Genomic DNA, 9820 nt, shown 5'->3' with positions numbered 1-9820 from the left:
GTTTTTTTATCACTCCTTTTTACTAGAACTTAACATGGATAATAATGGAAACAAATAAAACCAAAAAATTGATAGAATATGGAATTGTGGTTGCCTACTATCTTGACAGGAAAGAAAACATATCTAAATTTAGAATTGCATGGAAAAAGCAAGGTATAGGGATGCCTTCTATCTAAATGGTAAAAGAAATCACTTCCAAAATCAGAATCTATAATTATCAAATTCAGCATGCATGAATATGGAAGAAGATTAATGATCCTTCTAACTTCTCAATATTAATCAGAATAAAAGAAAAGTAAAACCATATATTTGATTCTTTCATACAACGTTCTTACAGAAAATTTCATACATTAATATGATAAGCATAATAATATTTTTAACTTCACTCTTGCAAGTTTTTGATGTAAATGTCTAATGCAGAAACAATAGAAGCTCAATAAAATGATGTAGTCTGTCTATATCGCATGCAACATGAACGATAATAGTGATGCTCAGTGGTGCAACTGTCCAATTCCACCGCCTCCGCCTCCTCCTCCGCCACCACCACCACCGAATCCACCACCAGCCCCTCCACCGAAACCACCTCCTGCTCCTCCGCCAACACCTCCTCCAAAACCACCACCTTTGCCAAATCCTCCACCAATACCACCGCCAGAACCTCCACCAGCACCACCGCCGAAACCACCACCTTTACCGAATCCTCCTCCAATGCCACCACCAGAACCGCCTCCAACACCACCACCTAAACCTCCTCCTGAACCACCGCCAACACCTCCACCTAAACCTCCACCTTTCCCAATTCCGCCACCAACACCGGTGCCAGAACCACCTCCAACGCCACCACCTAAACCGCCACCTCCACCGGAACCACCACCTAAACCTCCACCTTTGCCAATTCCACCTCCAACTCCGCCACCTTTTCCAAAGCCTCCACCGCCTCCAAGACCTCCACCTTTGCCAATTCCACCTCCTACACCACCACCTCCTCCAAGACCTCCACCTTTGCCAATTCCACCTCCTACACCACCACCTTTTCCAAAGCCTCCACCACCACCAAGACCTCCACCTTTGCCAATCCCACCTCCTACACCACCACCTTTTCCAAAACCTCCTCCACCACCAAGACCTCCACCTTTGCCAATTCCACCTCCAATGCCACCACCTTTTCCAAAGCCTCCTCCTCCACCAAGACCTCCACCCTTGCCAATGCCACCTCCAATACCACCACCCTTTCCAAAACCCCCACCTGCACCTCCACCATGACCACCTCCTAATCCTCCACCATGACCACCTCCAAGTCCTCCACCTTTTCCAAAGCCACCACCACCTCCTAATCCTCCACCATGACCACCTCCAAGTCCTCCACCTTTACCTATTCCACCTCCTAAGCCTCCACCTTTTCCAAAGCCACCACCCCCACCAAGTCCTCCACCTTTTCCTATCCCACCACCAATTCCTCCTCCTTTACCAATCCCACCTCCAACTCCATGCCCTCCACCAGCACCTCCACCAAACCCTCCTCCACCTCCAAGTCCACCGCCCCCACCTGCACCACCTCCAAACCCTCCTCCACCACCCGCACCACCTCCAAGTCCTCCTCCTCCTCCAGCTCCAAACCCACCACCTCCACCAGCTCCTCCGCCTCCACCAAATCCAACTCCAAATCCACCTCCCTTACCAAATCCTAAAAGGTTCTTCTCCTCTTCATTGTTTACACTTGCTACATTCCTTGCGACCACAATATCAGCCACAAAAACATGCGCACAAAGCAATAACAATAAAGCTGCTTTCTTGTTCCCTAGTAACATCTTTACTATATCAAATCACTCACACTCTCTTTACTCCTATGGTTGGTGTAGTACATAGAAGCTATCATGATGAGAGGCTTTTATAACCCCAGGAAGGATATATGTTCTACTATACTGGTCCCTCTAACTCTTTAAATGTTTTCAACTACTAACAATAGTAGCTCGTCGCATTTAATGCATGCACACTGTTTTTCCACAATTATTCACAGCGTTCGTTGCACCTGTTTTTCACACAAAAGGAGAAAAAGTTAAAATTCTAAACCTTTGAACACAACTTGATCAAACTGACACACTCTGACACTATAGTAACAATTCGAAATTCATCTCTTCTTGGCACCTCTCATCACGACGAAACTTCTTTCTTTCATTTACCAAACTTGTATCTCAAAATAAGCCATAATTGTTAGAGAAATGTAACTTCAATGTCGGTGCCTCGGTGCTATTAGTTTTCAATTCAATGTCATGTGTGTTCCAACTTTCAATGAAAAAGCATCCTCTTCCTGTTTCTTTAATTTCTATTAATTAGTTGGTTAGATTGTATATTTCTCAGTGTTAAATTATCTCATAGTCTAACATAGCTAGCTACACTAAATTTAATTATGAACCTCCACTATAAAATATTTATGTCCAAGTATTTAATCGATTTATATAACATTATTAATTAAAATAATATTTATTGTGCCGATAGTGATATGTGAAATAGAAAATTTATTTAATATAGTATAAAATCAATTTATATAAAAATATAAATTTAAAATAAATTATTTAATTATAAAATAAATTAATTACATAAATTTAACTGTATTAAATAATCATGCAAAAAAAATTCTAGCGCCCTTCATTTTATAAAAAATTAATAACCATGTAAAAAGAAAAAAAAAAGACTCTTGAGATAAAAAAATATAACTTTTTTAAAGAATTTTGCAATAAGGATTTTGTCTTTTAAATCAAGACATATTGTTTATTAAAATAAAATAGACATTATGTTAATCACGACCCGTGAGATAAAATAATGATTTGATACGATATAAAATGTATTTATATATACAAATGCAAAATTTAAAATAATTTACTTATAAAATAAACAATAATCATATAAATTTAAGTGTATTAAATAATCATACAAAAAAAGGAACCGTGAGATGGAGAAAGAAAAAAAAATTTAAAATAAAGATTTTGTCTCTCAAATTAAGACAATGATTGATTAAAATAAAATAGATATTGTGTTGACAATTCATGAGATAGATAAATTTTTAATTTAATTAAAATTAAAAAATAAATTATTAGTGTTTTTCAGTAATAATAAATAAATAGAAAAAAAAATAAAAATGAAAGTGAGTAATTGTGCGAAAAAAAATGTGTGAGATATTTGAAATTTTAATTAAGAGAGAGAATGAGTCAATGTAATATTTAATTTTATTTTAATCGGTAAAAGTTGAAAAATAAATGTCATATGTCATGTTGTAATAGAAGATAAGAATGAAAAAAAAGTAAACATTACTTTGGAATAATAATTGATCTATGCCATGACCTCTTAACACGAGCTCTTAATTACTAATGCCCCATTTCTCTAAGAACCAGAGTGCGAAAAAGTAAAAAAATAAGAAACATTACTTAATTAATTAAATCCTCTTTTCTTAATATAAATAATTTATTATTAAAGAGCAATTTAAGGAGTTCATGCAATTAAATTGTTATAGATAGATAGTAGATGTGAATGAAAAAAAAAAGTAAACATTACTTAGTTATTTAAATATTTTTTTATGTAAATAATTTATTGTGAAAGAACAACTTAGGTTGTTCGTGTAATTGAATTATTATAGATAGATAGTAAATATATATATAGTTATCATATTTAGATGTGAAAAGTATTTTATATCAAACTATTTTTAAAATTAAAAAAAATATTTATTAGAAAAATAATTTTGTAAAACATATTGTGTCGTTTGCCAATTTAATCATAGCGTGCGCGTGTGTATATATATATATATATATATATATATATATATATATATATATATATATATATATATATATATATATATATATATATATATATATATATATATATATATATATATATATATATATATATATATATATATATATATATATATATGGAACAAGATCTGATAATATTTTTTATAACTCTTCACCTTATATCATATCTGTAAAATAAAATTTATTATTGGATTGAAATTTATTATCATATAGATTACGTCTGTAAAATTTCACATCAATCAAATATCATTTGATATGTTAAAGAGAATGATGAAAATTAAAATTTTTCATGAAGTTTTGTAAGACATTACTCATATGTATCTCGTTGACATGTCAGATGATTTCTGATTGATGTTAAATTTCATAGGCGTGATTTATATGATAATGTTTTTCAATCCAACGGTGAATTTTATTATTCGGACATGGAGTGATTAGTTATCGAAGGTGTCATTTGATCATGTCCATTTGAAGGATATTCTTATTTCAAGAGTAAGTTATTAACACTTACTCCAAATCTAGACCATTGAGTCTTCCCAATGTAATAGTTAAAATAATAAGCAATTAAATGTGGAAAGAGAAAATAATACTCATTAATTTTAACCATTAGAGATTGAAACATTTTTTAAAATCAACTGATGGATTGAAACATACTATATATCATATACATCATACCTATAAAGTTTGAAATTAATCTATAATAATTTTCTATACCATCACGATATCAAAAGATTAACCTCAAAATGAACTTTCATATAATGTTAATTTTGATGTAATTCAATGTGATACTAAATCATTATAGATTAATATCAAACTTTATAGATATGCTCTATACGATAGTATGTTTCAATCCAACAGTTGATTTTAAAAAACATGTATTTAAAATGAAGTTATGAGCGAGTGTAACTCTTCTTGTGTAATTTGATCCATTCTCTTTATAAATTTGTTATATATTAGTTTGATTGGTTACAGGGTATAAATAAATTAAACCGTATCTACTTTATAACTTTTAGTATGATCTACAAATAATCGAAGATTTATTATGGCATTTTCCCATTGCACTCTTGAAATTTAGTTAGGAGATACATCTCCGAATAAATCTAAGGTTAATTCTGAGATGTATTTATGAAAATACCATTTATTTTAAAACAAATGGTATTTTTGATAATTACCTTTTAATTTAGAATATAAAATCTCAAATTGAATGGTTGAAATTGCAGACACATTCATAAATAGTGTATTCACCAATTAGGGATGTCCATGGGGCAGGGAGGGAGCGGGGGATACATTTTCATCACAACCCCCACCCTCAAATATATTTCCATCCCGTTTCGGATCTCCGTTATGGTGGATTTTGCCCTCATCCCCGTGGATCCCTGTAGGTCCCCACAGATTCTCAAGGTTATGCGGAGATCCATAAACATGATTTTATTTATTTATTATTTTAAACCAAATTAATAGTAAAAGCTTCAAAAACTAATCGCTTGAAATTTAGAAATTATTCCTTTATGATAAATATATTGTTTTAATAATATTCAATCTATAATATTAAGTGTCATGTCCACCAAAATTTCAAACTATAAAATTGAAATAATCATTTAGATCTCACTTTTTTACTAACGATACATATATATTTTAAATTTGTGAAGGGTTAAATATGTTTTTGGTCCCTATAAAATACCAAATTTTGTTTTTGGTCCCTATAAAATCAAGTGACATGTTTTGGTCCCTACAAAATTATTATGCACGTAGTTTTAGTCTCTACTTTTAAACCAATGTGTATTTTTGAATGATTCTTTTGGAGACATGTTAAGAACGTTTTAAAATTTTTCTTGAAAAAGAAATGAACTCAAAATTTGATTTTTAAGTCGAAATTTTTCATTATTTTTTGAAATTTAAAAAATTCATATTTAATAATTGCCACTTTAAAAAATTCTAAAATTTGGTAAATAACTATTTTACAGTATTCTAAACATGTATAAAAAAATTATTCAAAAATTTAAAAATTAAAGGATAATTAAACAGTTTTTAAAATTTTAAAAAATAGCAGCAACTAAAAATGCATGAAAAAAAATTAGAAGGACCATTCATTGAAGAAAAATATTTTAAAGACTAAAATTAAATGTTGGTTTATTTATAGGGACAAAAAATATATTTAACCCTAAAATTAATTATATGAAATAACAAATAAATTTTCATAATAATTTAAAATTATATATAAATTAAGGACATTATGTTATTTTAGGCGCAGCGAAGACTCCACGGGACAGGGATATTTATGCTACCCCGTCCCCGAAGTACCTTTAGGGAGACTTTGTTCTCCATCTCCGTCCTCGCAGAGGAAAAGTTTCCCGTCTTTGAGGCCCCAATGAAGAATCTCTATGAAATTCCTGCTAACGGAGGCAAGTTGATGTCCCTATCACAAATGGTTATAAATTGAAGGTATACAATCATTATACTATATTTTTTTTAAAATTAATTATTGTAGTTTGGCGTTTGATATATTTCTCAATAATATTTTAAAAAATAAAATAATAAAAAATTAAAAATAAATTTGTAATTAAAATAATATATTTGAAACTTAAATAGATCATATTATTTATATGAAGAAAATAAGACATTTATTTGTCTTATTCATCTTCTGAAATAAAAAAAATTATGTATTAATAACATCTATTAATTTTAAATTTTACAAAAAAGGTATATAGAAAATTTTAATTTTAATAATATATTTGAAATTTAAATAAATCATAATATTTATATAAACAAATTATAAAATAATTACAGTAATCTTCCAAAATAAGAAATTCATACATCAATAACATATAATAATTTTAAATATTACAATAAAAAATTATTATTATAATAATATATTTGAAACTTAAATAAATTATAATATTTATATAAAAAATTATAAAATAAAACATTCATTTACCGTGATAGATTAGTAATCTTTCAAAATAAGAAATTTATGTCTTAATAACATATACTAATATTAATTTTAAATCTTCTAAAATAAATGGTATATTTGGAAATACATTTTTAAATTTATAAAAAATAGAATTTAGTGTTTCCGAAGTTGTATTTCTAAATAAATTTAAGGAAATTTTTAAATAATGCGCCCCAATATTCAAGGAGTTAGAGAGAAATTGCCATTATAATTTGCGGTGCATGTTGAATTTTATCTCTAGTACTTTATTCACTAGTTGCTATCAGTTGTGGGCTTCTGGTTTTGACATTTGAAAGTGTTTTCAGACAAGATTTTATGGGAACCAGATCATATGCATATGTTGCATTTATATTACTATAACTTCATTTCACAACATTTTATCATGAATGTATTAAAATCAATTTAATCTAAAATTGGGTTAATCAGTTAGGCAACTGTATACAAAAGTAGTAGTATTATAGTAAAACATAATGGCCCCAACTCAGTGATACCTAAAAATTAAGTGTTATTAGAGTTATTCATCATGGTTTAGAAAGAAAAGCTGTCACTTTAATTTGATGAACCATTGCATGTGCATGGTAGATGGAAAATTTATTGTTTGATGAGTTTTGTTTTGTTTTCTTTCTTTAAAATCTGAGGCTGGCATCCATATTCTAGGCTCTAGCACGTTAAGTAATAGGAGGATAGTGGAAAGGGAGGTCCAAATTATTAACTTTGTTTTCAAATTTAAATAATGTTAATAATAGTATTAACTAACCATGCTTTTTCTTGAAAATATATGGATCTTATAAAATTTTATTTTTATATACATTATAATCAATTTAATTTTCGCAGGAATGTGTGTAAATCCTATAAAAATTTAATCAATAACACTAATTAAATATTTTTTTAAGCAGCAATTAATAAAGAGAGTGCAATATATACTCTAACCTATATACAAAATGGCCAATAAATACAAAAGCACAAGATCCTATACCGAAAGGAACACTTTATTGTATTTAAAACCACTCATAAAAAATAAAATAAAAATAGACACTAACAGTTGGCTACTTTGTCTTAAAACCATACAAGTCAACCAATTTGACTATACTGTTGAAATTGGTTATAAGATGTAATGTTTTTAACTGTTATTGTTGGTGTAACTGATTACACACTGTAAATCTGGTGTAACTGATTACACATTCGAAATCGATTACCACTATTATGTCTTTTAATTATTGAAACAAATATAACTGATTATAGATTTTGCATAATTGGTTATTGATAGTTAATTTCAATTTTTAGGCTTTGTTACTTGTATCCCAATCCATTATAATTTGTATAAATATCTTGGAGGTATCAATGAATAAGATGATGTGCATTTTTCACCCTCAATTATATTCTATCTATTTCTCTCTCACACTCTCTCACTCTACACATTCAATTACTTCACTTTTAGCAACTTTGTGGTTCCAAGTTCTAACATTGTTGTGAAAAATCACTGATTCAAGTGATGCAAGCGATTACAACAGGGGCGTAACCGGTTACAAGGTGTAGTAATTTTGACTGTTGTTGATGGTATAATTAGTTACACATTCGCAGTAACCGGTTACCACTGCTATGCATTTTAATTGTTGAAACAATTATAACCTGTTAAATGTGTAATTCTTTGTGCTGAAACAATATCCGGCCGAGTCTGCATTAACTATATTCGATAGAGAGTCGAATATAGCATGTATTGTCAAAATATGTTGTCGTCGAAGGAGTGTACCTCGACAGAATTATACTTAGCATTTATTTTGTGTATTAGCTGAGTTAGCTAGTTAAAGTTTGCTTGGCGAACATGCAAACTTAGCTATAAATATGGAACTACCCTAGCATTGTAATAATAATGAGAAGCAAGTATTTGCAGTTTGCAAATAGAAAGCAGAGAGTTACTCTGCATATTTAACAACTTCTTCCCTTTTCATCTCTCAAAACCCTAATTTCTCGTTTTCCCCTTTCTTCTCAAATCTCTGTGTAGCAGAATCATCTTGCAACCAAGGTGTGGCTCACTCACTTGAGTGAAGAGTGAAGAGCGAGAGGAATGGTCAATCAGAAATATTGATTATGGTTCATCAAGGTTGATTCAGATTATCTCCAAATTTGGGGTTAATTCTAACATCTGGTATCTAGATCACCAAGTGTGTGATTCTTGGGAAACATAGCGCGATGAATCATCTTAACGGGCATTTTCCAATAAATCTTTCAATCCTGGAAGATAAGAATTATGAGAATTGGTATAAGTAGATGAAGTTTGTCTTCTTCTATCAAGATCTTTGGGATCTTGTGAAGAATGGAGTAACACCAATTGGAGAGAATTCTACAGATGAACAAAAGGTTGCACACAAAGATTTGAGGAAGAAAGATTATAAATTTCTCTTAATAATTCATCAATGTGTTGATCTAGACAACTTTGAGAAACATGGTGATGTGGACTCAAAGAAGGAAGTATGGAAGATCATGGAGAAATCGTTTGGAGGTGCAGAGAAGGTGAAAGAGGTGAGATTACAAACTCACAAAAAAACGTATAAGTTACTTCAGATGGATGACAATGAAAGCGTGGATGATTTCTTCACTAGGGTTACAAAACTGGTGAATCAAATCAAGATGTATGGAGAAGTATTGACATCAAGATCAATTGTCACAAAGATATTGAGATCATTGGCTCCAAAATTCGATCATGTGGTAGTAGCTATAGAAGAATTGAAAGATTTGTCAAGTGTGAGAAAAGAAGAGCTTCAAGGACACTTGAATCTCTTGACCAAATGATGGCTGAAAGGTCTGCAAGCAAGGCAAATAGTGAAGTAGCTCTACAAGCACGATCAAAAAAAGAAAAGAAAGATAAAGGAAACAAAGGAATAGGAAGTTACAACAATTCGAATGGTAAAGGAAACCAACAAGAAGGAAACTGATCGAACCAGAGAAAATGATCGGTAAATTAGCAAGTGTACTAATATGCCAAAATAGAAATAATGGGAAATCCTAAAGTATTGATTTTAAGGACTTTGTGATAAGACAAAGTTATAGTTTTACTTCAATTAAA

The 9820-nt window shown here is 30.5% G+C and overlaps 1 protein-coding gene across 2 annotated transcripts; it reads right to left on the bottom strand.

Annotated features, from left to right (window-relative positions):
• Nucleotides 1–285: 285 nt before the first annotated feature.
• LOC131644323 (glycine-rich cell wall structural protein-like) lies at nucleotides 286–2259 on the bottom strand. 2 transcript variants are annotated; one of them, XM_058914792.1, is made up of 2 exons: nucleotides 2146–2259; nucleotides 286–2029 (listed from the first exon to the last, which is right to left on the bottom strand). In XM_058914792.1, exon 2 carries the CDS (start codon nucleotides 1806–1808, stop codon nucleotides 492–494), a length of 1317 nt encoding a protein of 438 aa, XP_058770775.1. In that variant the 5' UTR covers nucleotides 1809–2029; nucleotides 2146–2259; the 3' UTR covers nucleotides 286–491. The 2 variants fall into 2 exon arrangements, with proteins under 2 accessions (XP_058770775.1, XP_058770776.1); XM_058914793.1 differs by having other exon boundaries at nucleotides 286–1306; nucleotides 1367–2194.
• Nucleotides 2260–9820: the final 7561 nt, after the last annotated feature.

The sequence above is a fragment of the Vicia villosa genome, linkage group LG1 (assembly GCF_029867415.1).
Source record: "Vicia villosa cultivar HV-30 ecotype Madison, WI linkage group LG1, Vvil1.0, whole genome shotgun sequence".
NCBI lineage: Eukaryota > Viridiplantae > Streptophyta > Magnoliopsida > Fabales > Fabaceae > Vicia > Vicia villosa.
Note: the sequence above shows the minus strand (reverse complement) of the source record. Positions and strands in the feature narration are given on the sequence as shown.

Excerpts from the sequence above, each read along its gene's own strand:
- LOC131644323 (XM_058914792.1), bottom strand. The coding sequence starts at position 1,808 with ATGTTACTAGGGAACAAGAAAGCAGCTTTATTGTTATTGCTTTGTGCG.